Below are 24,425 nucleotides of genomic sequence, written 5' to 3'. Positions count from 1 at the left end.
CCTGTACTTTTCCATGCAGAATAGTCCTTTGGTTTTTGTTTGTTTGGTTTTTTTAATTTGTTTGTTTTCTTTTCATCTCCAACATAATGACAAATGAGTAAATGTCAGTTCATGTGAGAAACATTTAACAGGTTCACCAGCCAGGCAAGCACTTCCCCACAGCTCTAATTAATAATGATAGAGCAAGTGTTACTGAAATTTCTGACATCTATTAATAACTTATCAGACATAAAGGTAGCTCTTAAATATAACATGAAGTGTGCCTCTTTGTATGTCTAGCCATGTGTCACTCTCCTCAGCAACTTGCTAGTGGGGTCACAGTTTTTAAGAGGTAGGGACTTTTCAAAAGATATATTTATTAATGCTGAACATGAATACTGGGTAACAGGGCAGCACAATCTGGGCTTCTCTACAGGACTACCAGACTCTTTTGATCTAATAAGAGTAAAAACTGTGTATTATGTGCTAATTCTGCTGACTCATAATGGAAATGGAGCTTGTAATAACCACGTGGATATAAAGGATGTAGGTGTGCATTCCTGCGTTTAAGCTAATGCCAGTAACTGACTGATGTTGCAAGAATATGTAGCACTGGAAAGAAAGCTGATGCTGAGCTATTACTCCCCTAGACTTATCAGTAAGGCAAATGCTTACAAAATGACTTGAAGATGACACACGTTCATTCCCAAATATGCAAATAGAATTACTGGCTTAGGCAGTTCATTAAAATCTCCTAAAAGAGATTTGACCCTGATCTTCATGATTTAAAATTCTGACCAGTGTGTTTTCTGAGCTTCTTTATAATGTTCAGAGTCAGGAAAAAAACCAAGAGACAGAGAGAAAGGGAGTCAACATGACTCACTTCAGAGCTTTGTTCTTCTCTAGCTACTTATGGAATTGACAGGGGAAAAGTTATATAGGTTGTTATTTATATATAGGTTGTTGTCTTCTCTTGCGTAGGCTTGCTCAGCTTTGCAGCTTCTTTTAAGTTACACGACTCATTCGAGCAGGTCAGAATTGCCTGAAAAACAGGAAAGCTGTTCCCTCTCTCTCCCACCTTTGACATGTGGTCTGCCCAACTGGGAGAACTCGGGCTCGTGCAGCGCCCGCACCAGGTGTCCCCACTGTCAGATGGAAAGCAGAAAAGGGGCTCCAGGGCATCCAGGTCTGTGACTCTGCGAGAGGAACAATCCCTGTGCGCTATATGGCTGCTCCCTTCCGGGGATATTGCAGGGCAGCCATAGATTGTGCTCTTGGTGAACAAGTTAGCTTTTGCTTCTTGGTCTGAAGCCCTGGGAGTAGTGAGAGGAGTATCAGAGGAAACACCCACTGACTCTGTGTCTGACACATGAAAGGCTGGGCAGTCAGCTGAAAGGCACAGTCTTCGTTTTGTGAAATGGTGCCCGTGTCAAGACCCTGTATCAGCCAGAGCTTCGAGGTGGATGTGCCTGTATCTTCTTCACACAATGAGATGCCGCAAGAGATTAAAAAAAATTTTTTGAACTTAAAAATTACCTGCGATTCGTCAGAACATGAGTAGAAAAAGAAAAGCTGATTTTTTTTTAATAAATTCAAAGCAACTAGATAAGGCTGAGCAGAAATGTAAAGGCTCTCCTCCTACCTACTGTGTCCTCAATTCCAGCCATCCCAATGATTCTGAGTAGCAAAAATCTCAGTTTGGTCTCCTCTGGGTCTTAGGAAATTATTCTGTCTGTCATCTCTGAGGTGTGTCTGGCTTCTCAGTACAGTTTCTCCAGATCCCATATCATTAAGTCTTTTGAACATTCTCCATTTGAGCAGGCTTAGCAGTTCCCCGAGGATGCAGCAGTCACCTCTCCTTATAGGTGTTTCAACCTCACCTATTCACTGTTTTACAGACACAGCATGTTACAGAGAGTAGCAGCACACACACACACAAAAAAAGAAATAAAGGGATCTATACCATTAATTATAATGCCATTTTTGCAGGAAGGATATAACCCAATACCTCGTGTGCAAGTGCCTATAACATTGCAAATAGAAATAAGAGAACTAGAGGTGATTTATTCCCTACTTCCTGCACAGATGAGCAATCGTCACTGTAAATATTCACTCAGCAGTGGTGATATGCTCAGTAGATATGGAATTGTTAGCTCACTCAAAGATTTCTCCAGCCTTTTTGTAAGGTGAACATTCATCTGTCAGTATCATTAAGTCATCCTGCAAGCAGCCAGAAAGCTTTTGCTTACTACGGGGCAATAGACTTCAACAAGTCTTGAGCACGTGGCATCAGACTGACATGACAACTATTCCCCTCGCTTGTGCTGCAGTGCTTTGAACCTCCAGGGACAGCAGCACCCTTTCTGAGAGATGTCTGCATGATCCTGCATAGAGCTAATCTGTACTCTAGACTGCCTCGGTCACTGGTGCTGAGAGTGTTGTAGGCACCTTTAGTGCTTGGTGGTGTGCAGTTGTGATTTCCTGTTCCTTGGAAAGTCTCTGGATGCTTTAACTATAGCTGCAGATAGTACGGAACAAATGCACCCACTCTGGCATTAGAAAATGGATGAGGATCAAAAAGCAGTTTATAGGAGTAAACACTGGACTTTAGACTAAGGAATCCAATAACCCTCAGAAAAAGATTCTGTTGTTATGAAAGTCCGGTACTTTGGCTCAAAGATTAAGCTGAGGAGGGAATACAGATGTGCCCCAAACACAAGAATGCATGGCTAAAAGGCTTCTGCACAAACATCCTTCAGTGAGAAGCAATCATGTTCTTAGCTATTGCTTTTTTTATATATTTGCACTAGATTCCTAGCTGTTGTGGCTGAAAACGACTTCACTCAGCCTTGCTGTGTGATGGCATGGTTTTGAACAAAGCTCTTAGCGTGAGAGTCCTGGAGACAATTTAACATTACAATATGATTCAGAAAGTACTTGGATTTACAGCTCAGGTCAAAATAGAATTCTGTGAAAAACTCAATACCTGCAAACAGAACCTTAGTACAAGACTGTGCTTGGAAGCAAAGCCTCAGAATTTAAAGGCCAAGTTTTTTACTATAAATCGACAGATTACTTTGTCTCTTGAATTGCCGAGGAGAGAATTGCATTCTGAGTTATGATGTTAGCAGCAGACCATCAGTAAGCTAGTACAAAAAATCAGAGTCCAGAGCAGAAAATGAGCATGAAAGGTGACACTGTCTCTTCTGTGCTTGAGTAGCCTGGTGAGTCCTTGCAGGTGTTCCTGGTGGTTCAGCACAAAAGGGAGCCTACAATGATGGGTTCCTGTGCTGATTTTCCCTGTTTTTTTGTTCTATGGTTGGTCTTCCCCAAGTGGATGGAAAACATAATTCAGTTAACAAATATTAATTGGTCAGACACTTCTGGCTGGAAAGGACAGATAGATCTTGATTAGGAAGTACTACCTGCATTTAGAAAAGGAAACAAAAAGGTCATTAAATTTCAAAGAATGTAAACATGAGTAACAGGGAAGGAGGTACTTGCCAGTAGCTTCAAACCTGCTGTGTGGCTCTGCTTCTATCACAAAACCTGGTGCAATATGAGCCCTCAGTCCCAGCCTTTTCCTTCCAAAGTGGTGGTGCAGGTTGCCTGTCTGGAGCTGGTTAGTGGGACCTACAAAGCAGGTCAGGTGGGGTCCTTGGTTGGAGGGGTCCACGGGAAAGGAAGAAGTGCTCAGCTTTTTGCACCATCCTGAGCAAGGTCATCTTCTGCCAAACAGTGGTCTGGGCGTGCGACCTGTGCTTCACCAAACACAGTGTTGATTCCAGGTCCTGAGCCTAAGGGCTTGAGCTAATGTGGGTGTGAGACAGGTACATTTACGTTAATGTGACAGCTCTCATTCCTTGAGAATATAGAAACTGATCCTGTTAAAGTTTTTTAAAAATAAAATCTTTGTATGAATCTTGTTAAACGCTGCTGTTTGTTCCCCTTTGTTGGAATTCCATTTTCTTTCCTTTAACCTGCCTTCTTTATTCCATTTTCTTTCTTTCTGCTTATTAATATTCAGACCATCAATTTCTTTCCACGTTCATTTTCACCTTTGCCATATTCTATTATTCCCATTGTACATCCTCTTCCAGTTCTGCATTTCCTTAAGTGCTTTACCGTACATGAAATATGACTCACTCACACTTACAATTGGAATTGGACCGTGTTATGCCTCCTGAGCCTATGTTTTCTTTGATGTCAGCTTCAGGATCTTTTTTTAGGGACACTTTTATTTTTCATTTAAAATGCTCTTTTTTTCCCAAAGATAGAAAGAGAATAATTTGAAGGACTGCATATACATATCTGTCCATTGCACCATTATTGTTAGTTACATACTGCCTAAATTATCCAGAAATAAAGTATTTTTTCTCCCTCTTCCAGTTTAATCAGATGAAAGTAGCAATTCAGAATACAGAGCCAGAAGAATCATAGTGGCTCAAGTAACTGATCAAGTAATAATCAAGACAGAAGCATATGTAGATACTGAGTAATGTAATGAACCATGCCATCCTCAGTTGTTTTAGTCCGATGTTATCTTTACTATTGGTAAGGTGATTTTCTCTGACCAAAGGATTAATTTAATTTGTCCATCTTTAATCTAGAGAGACTGGGAGTCATAAAAATAAACAAGTGCATTTTTCTACCAAATTACATTGCTGGAGGTCCTAAGAAAACCAGAATTTAGGAGTATAATCTTAGAGAAGATTCAGAAAAATCAACTCTCTAGTCACAAACAGCAGAGACCAAGAGTTAAAGAAAAAAAGGCATGTTGCCCTAGGCATTCTTTTTCTAATTTTAGGGTTTTGTTGTTTGGTTCAGTGAATTGGATCACTTCTAATGGTTCACTTAGTTGTGACTACACTACAAAATACAGCACAGAGAGGATGTTGTAGAATGTTATGCAGTCACCTGAGCATTAACACAATTTTCATGCTATCAATGGAAAAATCATACCTGAAAATGTATGTGTAGGTGCAAATGTTCTTGGTATTGATCATGTCAGCTACACCGCCGGCTGCCAGTTCTGTGTTTCTTACCTGCTTTACATGAAAGGGAGACATTTTTTCCTATTGCTACAAAAATAAAATCCTGACTTGTTATTTGATAACAGTCATGCACTGAGTCAGTTAACTCTTCAAAGGTCAAAGAATAACACAATTTGGTGCAATTCTTCCTAACTGGGTGGCAGAGGTAATAACTGTGTCTGGCGTGGCTGCAGCTGAACTGAATGAAGATTACTTTTCACCTAAGTGGCTGAGGCACTTTTGGAAAGGGTTTTCTGAGCCTGAGTTAATGCTCAGTTTGAAAAAAAAACCCAAACAAAAAACATTTCCGAAAACCATGATCACAGCAGAAAAGGTGGCATTTTAGAAGTGGGCACTCTGGCTGTTCTCATATACATACCTCACTGACTACTTATTTCAAATGAATCTTAAATATAAATGCTCCTTTGGTAAGTATCAGCATTTTACTCTGTTAATTAATTTGATGACATTGTTTCAAAATCCTGCCAGTGGTTCTTGCGAGCAATCATGCAATCATGGTGTTGTGGCTCCTCTTTAATCTTCCTCCATTTTTTTCTCCTTGGTGATTGTTTTTATCTTCACTCTCGTCCGCTGAAGATTTTACCACTTAGAGTCCAAGTAGCCAAGCGAGCATTTAATGACATTAAAGAAATTTTATCTGTTGATTTCACGAAGAAGGAAGAGCCAGAAACTTCCGTTGTAAATGAGACCTGAGACGGACGTTGTCATCTAGCCACAAAGGCTGCCTGTCCGCGTACTTGCCTGTGTCTTAATGCAGCTGCATATAATTCTCAATTTGCACTGATCTCAGCTGGATATGAGGGTATTTCTGAGTGATAAATGTCTTTCAATTACTTAACAATAAGAAGCTGCTTCCTTGGAGCAGGGACATCAATCCTTATGTCACCTTTATAAACTGATCACCAAGGCTCCACCAATCTTTTGATTATTTTCTTTGGTCCATACACAAGAAATGTCAGAAATATTGGTATTATTTATTTTGTTTCTGCCAACATGGGCTTGCTTTTCTGCCTTTCTTTATTCACAAGCCAAACCCAAAGGATTAACTCTTGGGACACTAAGATGCTGCAGTAACCTTTTGGGAGTCTGGATGCACAGAGTCCCCATTTTTTTGTGGGGACAAGAGGATTGTTTTTCCCTTTAACAGTGGAAAGCTTTATCAGAAATCTGGTTGTTTTTGAAGAACAAAAGAAAAGGACTTAGTCAAATGGTTCTGAGCTCTTATTCAAGGCTGATTTCTTGAAGACAGAAGAAGACAAAACATACAAAACAGGACCGAGAAAAAGAGCAGCGATGTGCAGAATATTAGTGGCGAGAAGCTGGTGCTTGGTGCTTGGTATTGCAGGTCTCTGTCTGAGACAGCTCAGGCACAGACTGTGGGTCTTACTGCCTTGTCTGAGATCTGACAAAACTGTGCCACCTCCGGCTGTGACATTGGGTTGGGGCGGGGTTGGATGCCTCTTGGTCCGCAACACTACTGCAGAGCACATTTTTGTCGGCCAGTGAAGCCAGACTTTTTTACCAAGAGGGCAGAGAGAGGCAACCAGGCTGGAGACTGACAAACCCCACAATTTCCTATTTCCATGTAGTGTTGAGGATGTGGTTGAACTGGTGGGAGTGGTGGTGTCCCCTGACCTGTTCTTGTCCAGTGTTTTTCAGGATCAGGACAATGAGAAAAGTCAGTGGTGCCCTGGCGGATGCCAAGGTCCTAATTAATGATGAACAGAGGAATCTGCATTTTTTCCCCCCCTCTCTCTCTTTCACAGTTTTGATTGTCCCCAAAATCTGTTTCTTCAGGCAGCTGAAAAGAGACAGAGAGAAATAACTAGTCCCTTTATTATTTGGTCCATCCATGTGCCCAGACTTCACACACCCTGGTCCAGATCTGCTCATTCCTAGTTCCACTCTGCCCTTTTTCACAGGGCATGGACAAAACACAGTTCTTGGGGAGGGTCACCAGCATCTCCTGTTTCCAAATAATTCAGCATTTCCCATCTGTACCATCTTATTAACCATTTCTGAGTGGTCTAGGCTGGACCTGAACTTCTGGCCTAGATGTAAGAGACATTTCCACTTTATTGTCATCTTAGTGAAAAGGGATACAACACACAGTTGACCACCTGTTTGCAAAAGTGGGCTTTTGACCCCAGCTACAATTTCAGTTACTGTTACTTCATTCCAAGTAGAAGAGGTCAGCCCACCCCCGCATTATCAATGCATGATAAAATCACCCAGTTTGCTTCCAAACTGAGAACCAACACCATTATCTGTCCAAAGCACAAGCCTTTGTTTTCTCAGCTGTAACATTCTTGGTTAGAAAAATTGCCTTAAGCTATTGCTCAGATGTATTTTTTTTCTTTGTCTGAAAAATAGTCACACTATTTTCAATGAAGTAAAGGGCTTTTGAAGTGGAAATGGTACATCCTGTCTAAATTTCATGTGCAGAAAGACTGAATTGTCAGGAATGGGAAATACAAAGCAACTACACCATATGATTGCACAAAGTGACACATGATGAACATGCCAATACTTCATATGCCCTTGGGAAGGAAAAACAAGCAGTCTTGGCTTCTCCAATCTGATAAGTGATTCTGTATTTGTGGGATTACGTTTTTCAAAGGTGGAAATATGCTTTTTGAGAACAAGGAGCATAAAGTATGAATAGAAACAGCCTGTGCTAAAAAGAAATACTTTATTGCTTCACTAGAATGGCTTTCCTTTACCTGGAACACAAATTTACTTTTTTTATATGAGTCAGGTAGAATATAGTTACATAATTTGAAGAAATACCGGTCTCCATTGTGCAGTTACTGCTCTGCGCTCCCTTTGTCACATCCTGCAGGATGTACTATAACACAGTCCTGCATCATCTGAATCGGTGCTAGCCACATGTTGCAGAGGTTCACAAAGTGTTGGATAATACCTGCAGTTTCTTGGGGGCCAGCTCCACTCTGAAGGAGTGGAACATCTTGCTCCAGGGTCCTGTGTCTGAGCATCTTTGTAAATACCTTAACCCCCTCATCATCTTCAAAGACTTGAAGAAAACTTTTCTTCATCTTTGAAGGAAAAACAAACCATAAATGGTTTCAATACTTTTCCTGGCTTGAATGCAGTAGGCATTTAGTTCTGCATCAGCAGTGGGTAGGAGGTTTAGCATCACATGAGTTGGCAGAAACAACGATAGAAATAGAGCAAAAAATTTTAGATGAATAGTTTATTCACTGAAAAAGGCAATTTTGGGTGACTGGAACAACTTGGTAGTCCCTGCTGAGTTAGGTGGATACTTTCAGATGGAATCTGAATAATGGAGGGAGGATTAGAAAGTTTGTTTCAGCATTTTTAAATTAAATATTTCTTGCTTGTTTCTTGTTTCGTTTTGAAAATTGCCCACATTTCATTTAAACATGGAAGATGAAGTAGGTATTTCTGAAAAAAAAAAAAAGAAAGAAAAAATTGTTGAGAAAAATATTTTGCTCAATTAAACAAAATAAGGGGGGGGGTTTAGTAAAATAACTGGGAAAAGAGTTTCACATTCACCAAATATTGACATTTTTTCACTCATCCAACACGCAAACAAAATTAGTTATGTCATCATCTCAGAACAGGTATTTTACTCTGAGGGTAGTATCTTGGGTCCTGAGTGGCACATTTGGGACTTGATTTTAACCCCATTTCACCTCAGAAGGAAAGAAGGTCACCAGCCAGGCTGGTTGTCTTCCCAAGCCACCTAGCAATGCACAAAGTGAGCTGACGAAGGACACCCACAACTTCCACAGGACGCATTCACTGATGAACCATCTGCTGTCAACAGCTGCCCAATACTATGAGCGCTCATTTTCCAGTAACAGAACAGTAGCTCTGACAGCTTCACCTGTTTTATTGCAAAGTAAGTTATGGAAGGAATATGGACATTAAATTCTTGAAGACACAAACATTTACCACAGTCTAGAAGACGAAAGCTTTCATTATCACTCCCTCCCCTGCAGAAGCAGCCACCTTCAAGAACAGGTCCCAAAGCCAGCTGTGATGGACAGTTGCTTTACTTCCTGAACACTTCATGGAGATTTCCTCACCAGGTGATCAATACCATTAATTTTAAACTTGGTGCAATCTAAACCACTTTCTGTTTTATGCTGTACTATCCACTAAGCTAAAAAGTCTTGTTGGCCTGACAGTGCACAGTGACTGTGACCCTTTAAAATTGCACAGTGTGAAGGATAATTAACCAGAAAGTGTTGTAACACCAGAGTAGTATAAAATGACTAAGTGCTTAGGACTGGGAAAGTAATTTACATTTTCTGATATGAATTTGTTTTAGAATGCTGATATTTTGTGGGGGTGAAATACTTGGGTGAAAGGAAAGATACAAAGTAAAAGTAAGACAAAAAGAAAATACTTTCCTTGTAATAGCAGCTGACAGCATGTTCTTCATTCAGAGACTTCTCTGCTTGGAAAATGTGATGAAACCAGGACTGGCGTTTTCAGCTTCAGCTATATAAAGCTGATACGCAGGAAAGAGCTATCAATTTCTTTATGAACTCAAGATTTAAAAAAAAGAAACAAACCAACTCAGTAAGTTTTATGATAACAGAGTTCCATGTAAGTGCTTTGGTTTTAAAAAAATAAAGTGAAATTTAATGCAACATCAATGTCTTGTACTGGAAGGCAGTTTTACATAACTTTTGTTTCAGTTTTGATTTAAAATGTTACTTTGTTCTATTTCCAGCTTTCCAATCTGAAAAATTCTCTGAAACCTTTTTCCCCAATAGATTCTTTTAATGCATAGGAGCAATTAATTTCAAATTGTAACATTTTCCAGTAGCTGAAAATGTTCTTCTTTGAAAAGTTCTTGCCTAGGATGTGGTATTGTGCAAAAGCAGAGGTTTGGGGCTTCATATCACGAGTCAAAAATATTTTTTTATGAGGTCCTATAAACCAAAATAAGTTAATATATATTTTTTAACACAGGCTGAGCACCTTGCACTGCATATTGAGGGTGTTTTCATAATGCAGAACTCTGGGAGAGAATGGATGTGTCCTTATTTCCATTTTACACCTGTTCAGCTGAATCAGAGAGTTAAAACAGTTGTCTGGAGACTCATGAGGCTGCCGCTGCAGCAGAAATAGAGCTCACATTTGGGTTGATACACAAATGTCAACAGATGACAACTGCTCAACTGCAGGACCCATGACCATGTTTTCCCCTGGCTTCTCGCCACAAAAGCTTGCCTTACTCTGGTGGTGACACATGGCAATATACCGAAAGGTACCCAGAAGCTGTGAGAGGGCCGTAGTGCTAAAACAGAGCTCAAAAAGTAGAAGGTTTAATCTTTGCAAGACCTTTATGAACAGTGCGATCCTCCTTAGGCTTTCATTTCCAGGAACTTCACTGGGGTCATTGATGCTACAGCCGTGCATAAACTGGTCTTTTTAGATAGTTGTCATGGCCAAATAACAAATGAGTAAACTTATGAAGGGAAAGGAGTTGCTTTGTCACATTTACCGTGCTCAGCCTTATCATACTTCGCTCTTGGTGCAGACAGCTCTCACCCTGAAAAATTTCCCTCATTAGCTGGCCCTAAAACATTTACAGAGCATCTGAATAATTGATGTAATTTATGGTTTTATTGGTGCGGCCATTAAATCCCCTCCCCGCAGACAACCTTAGAGGGGAAGCTCTGCAACATTCAGCAAAAAGTGGAGTGGCTATTTAAAGAAAGAAAAGGGCAAGAAATTCTTAACGTGCTTTCTGAACATGATAATATTGAACAAGACAGAATTTGCAAACACCCACTTCTGAGAGTGCTGCAGAGTAAATGGATCCAGCATGCTGTTGCGTTTACAAGCTTTTCAGATAAAGTTTTGCAAGGTCTACCTTTGAAAAAACACCAATCACTACTACTACTTGATAGCTTGATAATGTTTGCTCTGAGTTTGTAGTGTTACTGCACACCTTACATTCTGTCCTGCAAGTAAAATTACGGGAAAGGTGGCAAATGCTCAGGTAAAAGTGTCTATTACATAGGTTTATGTGGATAACTTATTTTATTCTGCTCTATTCTGTTTAGGATTACACCAGGACACTAGCTAATAGAGAGGCTTTATCTAGTCAATGTACACCTATATCAAGCAGACATATATACCTGAAATAGCCATCCAAAACTCCAGTCTTGGTCAAAAATGAGAGGCTGGCATTTTTAGGGTACAGTTTGCTTGCCTATAGTATAGATATCTACCTTCTGCTTAGATACATTTTGTCCTAAAAGTGCTTATTTCTTACCATTAGTTTAAAAAAACATGCATGTACATAACACGGCGAGACAAAACCTTCTAAAAGAAAAAAATCAGGGTCTATAATGTGCTACATGTACGCAGTAGTGACTCTGGAGCATGAGGCATGGACATGGTAGTTAAGGAAGCTGGAGATACAGTATTGTTTGACAAGGCCTTACAAAAGCAGGTGATGTAAGCCTTTTAGTGGAGTTTTCAAGATATACTATGATCTGGGAAAAAATAGCTGGTAATGTTTTTCAGTTTGGTGGAAGAACCTCCCAAAGCAATGGATCTGCCTATGATATCACTATGTACTAGGTTTTGCAGACCCCAGCTCCTATGACTGTGTCACTCAGCAATATTTTTAATTAAAAATTAGATGTGAAAGGTTCCTTGTACAGCGCAAAGGAGAAATAAGCACCTAAGAATGAGATGCACAGTAGAGCCTGCTGAGTGGAGAGTTTCCTGTGGAGTTAAGTGGGGAATGGCTGAGGAGCTCTTAGAAAAAGACATTTCATTGGAACCACAATAAGAAGTTACAGCATCTGGAAGGCAAACGGTTATAGCACTCACCTGGATTGTATAGATCAAATTCACATCCTTTCTGTGCTCATCTCACTGAGGAAATTGTTCAAGCACCATGAAATATTCTGTGATAGGGCCTTCTCAATCCCTGCATGTGTTTGAGACACAGAGACAGACCTCATATTACACTGTTTAAGATTTGCATCTAGGAGGGGGAGACTCTGTTCCCAGTCCCCAAGCCAATGGATTTTAAGTTTTCATACAAAGCAGAACAGCTTCAGCAAGGCTGGTTGAGAGAGGTACACTTCAGATCAGTCTACAGTCTGGTAGATGTGACCATTTCCTAGTTGAAGGAAGACATAGGTTAAAGTCAGCTAAACCAGACAGAGACCCTAAAATCCACTGCATCTTTGCACTGTGCACGCTTTAGATACCAACGTGCTAGTCCAAAATCTGGACACTCACTTTAGGACTTCTTTGGAAACTTGTACCAGGAAAGGCCCTCCTAGGTAGCTAGAAAAAAGTCTGACTTCAGAAAATTGCATGGGATTTTAGGCTTTTAGCAGCTTAATTTTGTAAATACCGTGGATACATAGATAAAAGAACATGAAGTGATTTGAAAACACAGGGATCAGAAGAACTTCTCCATTTATTTATTTTTAATGTGCTGTTTTCACATTTAAAGCTGTGCCATGGTAAGGCAATGGATAAACAATAAAACAAGCTACTTACCGGCAAAGTATATTGTGATCTTGTGATTCCAGCCCATCAGGCTGGGGTTAAAATAATCCATCTGGCTCAGCAGTTGTGTAGATGCCATTTATGGTGGCACTGTGTAAGTGGCAGGAAGGCTAACTCAGGGCTTCCTTTATTATTTTGCCCTCCCTGCTTTAAGCCCACTAGGACAGGATTTGCACAGTCAGAAATGCTGATTCTTGTGGCTTCAGCTCTGCATTGTGCTGTCTCTGGCAGGACAGTCCAGCTGTCTATGCACATCTAATATCTCTCCAAGGGGCATTTGTAAAGAAAAACAAACTGCCTGTTCAAGGAAGGTAACAAATAATCTAAACTCAGCTGCATTTTATAGAAATTACAGTGACTTGATTTTTTCCCATGCCTCAGCCTGTGGCACGGAGTGTCTGGGACATTGTTGAGTTTTCATTGGGTTTTACAGCTGCTCGGTAAAGATGTAACTCGTAAGATATTTTTATGTGTGGGAGAGAGAAATGCATACCTGTTCTCTATCTAATTGAAAGGCACAGATTCATAGTGTCACCGTAGCCTGCTAACTCCTCCTTTTCCATCTCAGCCTGCGCACATTGTATTGTGGGCATTGCAGCGGGCATGGCAGTGTGGAGCTGGAGTGTAGCCTCATCTACAGAAACGTATGTTCCCATGATGCAGGCTGGATAATGGTATTTGGCCTCTCTCAAATATCCTGCTCAGTGTTCAGGATCTGCAGCATGGAGCTCTGTATCCTTTCTGCCGTGATTTAAATGCCACTTCCTCTGCTCGTATTGCTTGCTGGAGCACATAGTGCAGTCATTTCCATTTGACGGTAACAAAAAAATGATCTACAGGGTTTCAAAAGTGATGCTATTCAAGCACATGGTAAACAGGAGCAAAATCTACTGAACTAGGTGTGCTTCCCTTCATCATGAAACAGTAGCCATGACCATAACAACAAGGTCGTTTTGAATAGTGTGTGCAAAGGGTAGAGGTAGAGTTTTCCAAGGTGGAGATTGGGTCTCCTAAACATTAGAGTGTTAAATACACAACACATCCTTTCCTCTTCTTTTTTCAGACCCCTGTATGTTTTGACTGCATTGAAATGTTTGGCCTGCAGGGTATTATTCAGATGTTAAATGCCTTTGGTTACAATTTTTCAGAGTTTAGGTATGCCCCATTTTGCTTATCTTGATTCAGTCATATGGTGGTGCCATTTGAGGTGACCTTGGATACCTGAGACATCACCAGAGGACTGGTTAATATAATAGTGGACATTTGTGCTCTGCTGGATTAGTAAAAGGAGGCTAGGTACCTAATGTGGCAGTACATGATTCTTTTATTTAGACAGCTGAGTAAAGCCCCATGTGCCTATGCTGAGACAGTGGTTCTAAGCTCCTCTTTACAGAGATGAAGGTGAAGAAACACAGTTTGTGTGTTATTCATCACATCCCAAAGAATACAACTAAAACAGTTCAGATGCATTGCATCCTAGAAATGCCCGTTATTCATTCCTTGATTTATTTATATCAAAGGAGTTTAGACAACCAGCTCACATGTATGTCGTAGACAGTAGAAGTCAGATGATTTTAATTCCACCCTGGATGTAATGCTTGATAAGCAAAAGAGACAACCTGCTGTTGCCTAATCAAAAGATCTTTGCTTAAAAACTGAAAGACTACAAAGAAAGGCAGAGACCAAATACAGCTATGGAGGACAATGTGCCTTTGATATGCATAGTGCGTAGCTCTTTAACTGGCTACTGTTTAGCCCCCTGTGTGGGTAATATGATAAAAATCTTGTGACATTGCAGTGCTGTAATACATCAAATTTTATTGTGGACCAGTCAATTCAAATCAGAATAGGCTTTTACTAGAACAGAGGCATTTGGTATTTGGGTATTTGTAGTAGATAATATCCATTAAGACTTATTTTTCTTATAGAGTTGTTGGATAAAGGTCATGCAACTAGGATCAAATATTTAATAACACATATTAATAAAATCGTATCAACTACTAGGATACAGTACTCGGAGTTTACATTGAGGTTATGGATACCAAATACAGCTATTTGATCAATATGGTAATTGGTTCATAAAAGAAGAAAGAGATTATAAACTTTCTAGAGTTGTCTTTCAATAGGTATTATATCACGCCCTGTATTCGTATTCTCTCTGATAAGCTGTGACTGTGACTATAAAAACTCTTGTATTTTGTTAGACTAATCCTGATTCTTTTCCTAAAGGCAGTAGCTTGTAATTTGTGTATTCTTTGTGAACACGCATTTCCATTAATAGTTGGATTATTTATTTGTTATAAACCAATAAACTAACAAACCAAAACACAAAACAAGAAAAAAACAGCTCAATGAACAACTGGAACTCATGCTGTGCAAAAATGTATTTGTTTTTTTCACGTCAATATCTTCAGCTCATTAAGAATTTTGAAATATAACATGCTGTGTCTTATTTCTTTGTAGGTCTCCTATGTAAAAGCTATCGACATCTGGATGGCCGTGTGCCTTCTCTTTGTCTTTGCTGCATTACTGGAATATGCAGCAGTCAACTTTGTTTCACGGCAGCACAAGGAGTTTCTGAGGCTTCGAAGAAGACAAAGAAGACAAAACAAGGTACAGCTGCTCTTTACTTGGGGTGACTGCACACTGACGTGCGGTTGATTCCTCACCTCAGTTTTTCTTGCCCTTGGAGGACAGTCTTATTCTAAAGTTTCCTTTTGAGTGATTTACTCCTTGGTAAAGACCTGAAAACTGGCTGCTGGCTTTATCTGCAGTTTATGAAGTTACTGATAAATGTCAATAGGTTGGTCACTGATTCCAAGAATTTTATCCTCTTCTTGCAATTGCCGAGGCAGCTGTACATTTACCTGTGAAATTAGATTTTCTTCTAATCCCCAAATATTGTGCTGTTATGTGGCACGCACCAGTGGCTAAGGAACAGCTGGAAGCAATGACATAGATAGAGTACCAATATTATTTCTCTGACATCATCCAGATGTGCTGACATCAGCACATGCTTGAGAAATATCTTTTCTAGTGCTACCCTAGCTAGTCATGCTACAATGGGAGATCCCTTAGCCCATTGCAGAGTGATCAGCAGTTCTGTCCTTGCTTCTAAACCACCAGCGGCTGGTGTCTTTCCCAGCTGAAACCAGGAAACATATCCACTTTAAAAAAGAGAAGGATTAGGACAATTTCCTCCCTACATTCTACTCCTCTGCAGTTTGTTACTGATACTAAGTTTAGATTTTTAGCAAAGGGACTATTTGTATCATTATCACATCATTTTATACCAGTGACTGAAATGTAGAGGAGAAGCTTGTTTTTAACCTACATGCCAGTCTAGAAATATTTTTAGGAAGTCTGTCCACCTTTCCTGATTTTTGTTTTGGTAAATGGAAAGACAAGAATAATCATTAAATTGAACTTTATTCCAGTTATGATCATTCCCACAACTATAAAGGTTTCATCCTTCCTGTATCTGTGTCACTGGTTTTCAGTATCAATAGAAACATTTAGGTTTATGCGTTTGCAAAGTGAAGTAAATATTTGCTTGAGCTGCACGAGTGCTTCAAGCCACAAATAATGGTTTTCTTCACAAGAGGGATGACAACAATGGCACAGGGCATTTGTGTTTTGACAGGTCTGTCTAATAAATGTTCTGTAGCTAATGTAATATTTGATGGATGCTCTGGGAAGCAATCCAGTGCTGTTCTCTGGTTTAATATTACTGTCAGGTGAATTGAGGTTCCCGTTAAGATTAGATTACAGGAGAGGGCAGAAATGCTTGCCTGTCTGCAGGCACACGTGCCAGATGCACCGCCACTGGAAGCCTTTGTTTCCAAACGCAGCATGACAGCAGCAGAAGCTGCTGTTTGGGGTCTGTAATTTCAGGTTTGGATACAGTGTCTTCTTTAGAGATCAACAAGTAGGCAAGAAGCCACCTTTGTTAGGTAATGGTACCCAGTGGCATCGCTCAAAAATTAGGAGGTTTTGGTCCATGGAAGTGGTCATTCATCTGCTGTGGGAATGATTATTCTGGTGACTATTAAAAGAAAGTTATTTAAAACCAAATCACCAGAAGACCTGTGTTTATCCTAAGCCAGTCAGTACTTTGCAAAATGGGTAATGCCCCAATTAAATACAAGGAAATATTCTGCTGGAGTAAGAGACACCTATCCATTTGCACAGGCTTGCTTTCACTCTTCCTATGAATCCACTTGCAAGAATTTCAAGAAAGGGAATAATGTTACTAAGGCCATCTTTTTAGGAGGTGTTTTCTGCATCTCTTGACTTGAGTTTGTCTCTCACAATCTTCTCAGTTTATTTTGCTTTGAAAGTGATTCATGTTGTTTTGCATGATGGTCTTCTCTAACTGAGCCATTCTTCTCTTTGCGTGTTGTGTATGTGTGTCATCGTGTTTCCACTGTGATATTCTCATTCTTGCTGCTGCTATCTATGCTGACACTCTGGGGACAGGCACAGACTATGACTGTTGGGAATGAAAGCGTCGAGTCCGTGCGGCGCGTGAATGGCTTGAGAAGCAAAGAGTCATCAGCTTACGGGACAGTGAATCAGATCGGCAATTCAAGTTTGAGGGTAAAACTGTAGAGAGAAAGAGAAAGCAAGAGAGAATTTTAGTATGTGCAATGATGTCATAAATCAGCAAAATGGATGATTTTGATGGCATCACCAGTAGTCTCTTGTATTCTCTTTGCTAAATGTCCGCACAAAATATACAATACTGTCCCCAGCATGAACAGCAGTTTCATGTTGTACATTCTTGTGGCCCATCCTTATGCTCGCTTTTTTCTGTGTTTTTCCCGTTCCAAACCTCCCAGGGAAAGTGCATGTGTATTCAGTAGCCTGCTCCTGTATAAATACGGGGTGAATGGGGGGGACAGGAGCATAGGAAATGCCTTACGACAGAAAATCCCACTGTCATTTTTCAGATGTGTGCATTCCAGCAAAACTTGGTATGTATAATGAAATGCATTTTTATTGGTATCATATTTAATCTTGAACCATCAACCTGCAGTGTTCCTCCTTGTGGTGTCCTGGGCTCTGCTTGGTGGAGTATGAATATCTGTGAATGAAAAAATATATTTTGTTGGTTTCTTTTTATTTCCTTGGTGAAGAGCCATGGAGCTGAAATATTTTACACAGGATAACATGTAGCAGATCTGAAGCAATATGATAGCAGCTGATAGATCCAGATTACAGGTGAGTTGTGGAGGTAATAAAATCAGTGATGGAGAGAGAAATTAGCTTAGTGTGCAGCTCACTGCTTGGTACTGGTGGCTGAGAAATGAAATTTATTCATTTAAATAAAATGGGACCAGGATGTAAAGCTCTTAGGACCTGATTTCCCAGAACAAAAACATTGCCTGAGCAGCTTTTGAGCTGTAATGGGCCTCTGACTTTGATCAAGCTCTGTAAAGTTACATGATTATAAGATGCAGATGATTTCAGCAGATTTTGTACACTGTAAAGGGAATCAGTAGCTTTCAAAATCAAAGCAAAAATCACAGTTCACCTTACACAGCAAAATTAGGATAGAGGTTTTGCAGTGCAATAAATTGTTCACTTTCAGAGCTACGGTATCAAGCGGTAGAAGAGAGCCTTAATTGCTGAATACTTTCCACTGTTGAAATAATAATATTTACACGTATACAAAACTGAATGTAAAAGGAAAAATGTCAAGGTCTCTCTAGAAGATAGGACCAATATTACTATGCTGTCACTGGAAAGCTGATGCCATACAACTACAAAAACAGTCCAGGTAGTCAGTGTTGCATGTCTTATCAGTGACATAGTGCTAGTAGCCCAGCTAAGGTCCATGTAAGGCTTGGTTACCCTCTCTCTAAGGAACACTTGCAGAAACCTCTCTTCTACTTTTGAATATTGCATATTTCATATGCAGCCAGGACAGTACGCAGTGAGGCCAGGTTGCAGCAGTATTTTTGCTGCAAAGCCCTAAGAGCCGGAGTTGCACTGGTGTTGATTTCCCCAGAGAACTCCCACCACAGAAGCGACATGCACTTGAGAGGTGAACAGAGGAGACATACCAAGATGGAGGTTTCTGGACCAATGATATCATAGCTGCGGCTCAGTACTTTTCTGCTCAAGAGAAGGACGTTTGTGTGCAGAGGAGAACTGAGCAACATAGCCTGTGGTGCCACAAGAAGCCTCACCAGCAGGGATCTTGACTTGCTGAGGCATTGCTCTCTGAACTAGGGTTTATGGTGAATGTGAACCTAAAAGTCACAGGCAAGTGATTGTGACACAGGCAGGAGGAGATAGTGTAAAAAAGGGCTGATTGACTATTTATACTGCATCATCCAGTGCTAATCTGGGGAGAGAAAAAATAGGCACCAAACCATGCCTGATCAGGATTCTTGGGTTTAGCAGCTAGACCTACAAATCAAGAGAAATACTGTTCTCAGTTTTGTAAGCCTGTATCTCTGTCACTGCTTTCTTTATTGGTTCTGCTGGGTCTTGTTCTTAGTGCTGCAACCCTCAGAGCATTATATGAAAGCACAAGGCACCTTAAGAGACCATCAGATCTCTTAAGCTAAAGATCAGACTGGTTAATGTTTCTCTAGGAAAGTCTGGGTTGGGTTGTTGACGGTCCAGAAATTGTATTTACAGCTGAACCATTGACCTGTCATTGCATAAGAACAGATTGCACTTGCAGGACCTGTTGCCATCTTCCATACAGAATAAAACCCCATATCCTCAGGTAATGAGTGCTTCAACCTGTGTGCCTTCACCATGCTGTTTCTGTTGGAGGAAGCATTCAATCCTTGTCCTAAAGATTTGTGTAGTCTTCCTGCTTACAGTGAAATACACCCAACAGTAGCAATACTTCACTGCTGAGAGAAATGATTGGCTATTTATTACATATCATGATACTACTTTTTGCGTAGAGAGAGTACAGGTTGCAGAAGCTGAGAGTCTGATGGTACTGAAAATGTAGTACAATTTCGTTATATTAAAATATAGATTTTGCAGAATGCCAAATCACCTGAAAGAAAGGAACATCTTTTTCAAATATTATTTGTAATAGTCAAAGAAGATTTGCTTATTTTTTGAAATTATATGTTTCCAGGGAAGCAGAACTGTGTTTACACAGGTTCAGTCATCCCTTTTTGAAAACAGTAATTATTATGTTATATGATCAGTGTTCAAAATGACTCACAGTACACTAGTATTCATACCATCATCTCAAAGATGACTTCCTAAATTATATGTGTGGTGATTACCACTGTGACCAAGAATAGGGGTTAAGTTTGGGACCGTTGGTGTTAAAAGCAATATTTTATAGCTCGAACAAAAAAAATACGCAGCTGGAGGCTGTGACAGACTTTAATCCCATGTGCAGGGAACACAGAGCAATACAAATAACAATGCTGCAGCCAGGGGGGTTCACATGCATGCAGATTAGCAAAGGGAGGCACAAATGGTGTTTTCAAATGAAAGAGCTGGGACTGAGACTAAGTGATTACAACAGCAAAGGATAACTCCGCTACGCAAAGATGGCAGCACCTGGATGAGTGCTTCAGAGAACGGCTGGTCTCTGGATGGAGCTGCAGGTGGCAAGGCAGGTACCCCAAGTGCCCAAACAGAGTCACTGCGGCTGTCAGGATGATACAATATTTCCATCTTTAAAAATAAGAGGGACACATTGGGTAACAGTGATTTTCAAATTGCTGTCTCTGCCATTTTAATCATACTGAAATCCCTCCGTCAGACCCCCCAAACAGATTTGTAAGATTTTATAGCCTTGCCCGCTGAAAAAAAATCAGTGCCTTCAGCCTGACTTTGCCTTTAAAACACTAGGTACTGCTGTCCCCAGTGGAAATTTTTGCTCGCTAGCATCCATGTGCACCGCAGTCGGCGGGATGACGTGCACGCTTTGCGTTATGTAAGGTGCTACATCATGTGAATAATGGAAGTGCTCAGGGAAAGCCCTTTTTGCTGAGCTATTTTTGGTACTCACCGGGCAAGCTCAGGCACACGAGTTTCATTGTGAAAAACAGGAATCCGAGTCTGAATGGCTTTCTTTCTCACACACATCTTGCTTACTTAATGGATTAAAGTGCACGTAGCTTCTGCTGTAGATAAACACCCTCAAGATATTGCAGTTACTTTTCTTTCTCCAGGGCAATTGCATTAGCACTTTAATGTAACTTCACAGAAAAAATCCAGCAGAAGATAAATACACAAAAATTATCATTTAGCGCGGTTACAGTCCCACATACAACTGCACAGAACCAGTTAAATAATAGACACAATGCATTTCAACATGTTGCCGTGTCACCTTGTGACTTCACCTGAATGCCCTTGTCTGTCATTTTATTGTGAGCATGAATAGGCTGGGAATGGCCCTAGTTAACATCAGTCCAAGTATCTTTATTGTTTGTTAAATGGACTTACTACAGTGACTTTAAACATTTAAACAAAAACATAATTTCGAATTTGAAAAACATCTGGATTTAAATCCTTAGTCTAGCTCTAGGCACAAGTCTAATGAGAGACAGGAGTCCCCAGGGAGAGAGTAACTTGTAGGAAAAGAATCAGTTCAGCCGTGGGCGCGGTATCCAAGCAATGGATCCAAAATCTAGTAACAGCAGTCTGTCTAGGTGGACAGACTAAGCTTACTAGAAATGCAGATTTTCCAATGAAAAGCAAACACAAAGAAACAGTGGAAGAGAGAAATTGGTTTTTATAAAGGACTGCTTATATGTCATGAAAAGTGAAATGGAAGCTTTTCCCTCCCTTATTGGAGGAGGGAAGGTAAAAAGTCTCAAAACAAGTATCTGTGTTTCATGAGTTTTACAGCCTCAAACATAATAAGATGGGGTGGATTTTTCACCCCAGACCAAGAAACAGAAGAGAAAAAAGATAATTACATTTCAGGGGTGAAAACTCTGAAAACCAAATAAAAATCTGGGTACATTAAACATTCTGTAATCAAAGGCGGACTAATCTATGAAACACGTAATAACAGTTCCTGAGAAAAACCTCCAAATATCAAGCCCCAAATATCTAAGCATTAATTAAAGCTGGTAGACTACAAGTGTGCAAGCTGAAGTAATGGAATCCAGGTACTGGAGTAAAGGCAAAGCCAGGAGAACAAAATCAGGACAAAATTCATACTTCTGAAGAAAATTAAATGCAGGACAGGGAAAAAATGCCTAGTCTAGAAGTGGTGGAAACCAGAGAAGTGGAGAACTGGTAAGGCTGCAGAACAGTGAACCTTTATATCCGCTGCAATGATCAGAGCGGTACAACATGGAGTACTCAGTGGGAGCAGGGGACAGATAATCAAACTGTAGGGACCAAGCACGGCACCAAAGTAGCAAGTAGGACATGGTACAGTACCATGACTCCTGTTGGCCAGCTTGCAAATCCTTTAGCAAATTACTGCTTAGCATCAAATTAGATACGAACAGGATATAAGCATTGTAAAACTAATTTTAAAGGGACTACGGAACTAATATTACAATATTTCAAATCTGGAATGACAAAAGGACCACATCCTGCACCACCTGGGACAGGTAGGAGTGGAAAAGCCAGGAGTACTCAATAAAGTTGTTTTTGTTTGCTTGGTAGTGTTACATTGCTTTAGAAACTCCAGCACCTCTCTTGTACCTACCCTGCACGCAATGGCTGAAAAGATCAGCTCTGAACTGACAGAGCCTTGGGGACTGAAGTTTGCACTTCACTCGAGCGAGTTTGTCCTGGTAGTTACTCATGAACAGCAGGAAACACGCCAGAAATGAACTCTGCAGTTTTCGAGCTCATGAAAGGTACTCTCCAGCTGGGTGCAAATGTCTCATTTTTTATTATACCTAGGGGAGAGTGCGAACTGAAAATAGGCAGAGGAAGCTAGAAAGAGCCAGGAAGCAGTGTTCTTATTTTTGATGCTTTAAAGCAACAAGAAGGAGCTTTTCAAGAACCACCTGCCACAGGCACAAGCTTTTGTTTTCCAGATTATTTTAGAAAATGGTGATTCTTTCATTGAACATGTTCTGACCCATCTTATTTCATAGAAAAAAAAAAGTGGAATAGGTGCTTCATGATAAAAAAATTAAGAAAGGGGGCTTCAGGAGGAGTATGTTTAACTTAAATTGCCCTTATCCAAGACTCCAGAAAGAGAGTGAAAAGCCATTGCAGTCCCAAGATTTAGGCCTAGGCTGCACAAGGGGTCGAGGAAACAACCTTGCCCCAAAGTTGGCCCCTTTGTTCTTTCCCTGTAGGTAGCTTATCTTTACTCTTTCCTTCTCCAGTCAGGACCCACTAAAGCCCTGGTCTCAGGCTTTCTCACTGCAGTGATGGTCAGGTCCTCTTTTCAATGAGGGGTGAAGACACCTGGGAGGAGAACAGTTTCTGATCCCACATTGCCAGGGGTCCATCACGACGCCTCTTATCAGTTCCGAGTTCTCTCCCAAGCTTCATTTTCAGCATGAGTATTTCAGCATAAATAAATATAAATTAGTATTTCTGCAAGAGAATGAAAGGGTCGCACAGTTAGAGCCAAGCATAATGCAGGCTGAGAATACCAGCACTGATGTATCCATGTATTTCTACCCTGACGTGCAACTGTGCTCACCCTGTGCATCTCCAGAGCATAGTACACTAGTTGTATCAAATTACATGGTAAATTGGTGAGATGGGCAAGTGTTCAGTAGGATCCATGAAATGCATATTTACATCTGACCCAATTAATCCCGTTCTCCACAGGGGATAGAAGCTGCTATTTGAATGTAATTAATTGTGAAGCATTCTGTAATGATGTTGTCCAAATGACATTGTGCAAAACCAAATTGTATTAACTAGGCTGTTGAAGCCTCATGCTGTCTCAAGGTCTGAAAAACTTCACAGGTTCCAGTAAAATCCAGCTTTTATAGTACTTTAAAACAAGTGGTGTTGAAGCCATTTGTTTATTTTTTTATCCAGAAGGAAACCAACGTTGTTTAGTCACTTCCGTTAACATAAGAATGTTAACAGCCATTTCTTGTGGCGAACTGATCAGTCAGAGCCTGATTCTGACATATTTAGTTTGATTTAATGATCAGACATGTTTATTTCACTTGATCCACTGCTAGAGCAAGATGCTATTTACTGTAAATATGGATATCTGTACTTGGGTATTTCTATTGCCGCCTGGGATTTTTTTTTGGTGGCTTTTTTTTTTTTTTAATAACACTAATCTATCTTGCACAAAAGAAGCAATTGACCACTGGGAGTAGATGGATAAGTGGGGAAGGAAATTTTCTTTGCTCCAACATGAGGAGGGGTCTAGATATTGTTACACGGGAAGGAATAAAACACCTTGAAGCTCCACATATTCTGAGTGGTTTTTGCTGAGTCTTCCAAGAATCCTCACAAAGACACATTTCAAGCTGGGAGCATCTGAAAGCTCTTTGCCAAGCCCAGCCACACGTCACTAAAAATTTGCCCACTTCTGCTCCTGTGACTTGACTCTCCCCATGGCATCTCAGAGCTTGCACAGCCCTGGCTCTTTCCACACAACACTTCTTTACTACAGCAGGACTAATGTAAAGAAGGACTTACTATTGGAAAGCTTAGTTTTCCAGTGGCTGATTGAATATATCTGGCATGATGAGTGTGCCAGAGTATTTTTAGCTCTTGGATAAACAGATTGGAAAGGTCAGAAAAGTCTACTGTGGTTGCCTACACACATGGAGTAACAGAAGGCCAGATTCCTACCTGTGAATTTCTGCATCGAGCCTGTAACTTCTCTCTGGGCAATAGCAAACCTCATTGAATCATTTAACTTCTAACTTGTGTATGCAATTTCTCACACAGATACTGCGCACGCAT

The 24,425-nt window shown here is 40.4% G+C and overlaps 1 protein-coding gene across 1 annotated transcript in view; it reads left to right on the top strand.

The window, feature by feature from the left end:
• The window catches only part of GLRA2 (glycine receptor alpha 2), a 128,197-nt gene that overhangs the window by 83,655 nt on the left and 20,117 nt on the right, over positions 1 to 24,425 (top strand). The window contains exon 8 of the mRNA XM_064475090.1: positions 15,036 to 15,185. Within this exon, the coding sequence (XP_064331160.1) occupies positions 15,036 to 15,185 (150 nt within the window). The remainder of the gene's footprint in view (positions 1 to 15,035; positions 15,186 to 24,425) is intronic.

This window comes from Phalacrocorax carbo, chromosome 1, assembly GCF_963921805.1.
Source record: "Phalacrocorax carbo chromosome 1, bPhaCar2.1, whole genome shotgun sequence".
Lineage (NCBI taxonomy): Eukaryota > Metazoa > Chordata > Aves > Suliformes > Phalacrocoracidae > Phalacrocorax > Phalacrocorax carbo.
Note: the sequence above shows the minus strand (reverse complement) of the source record. Positions and strands in the feature narration are given on the sequence as shown.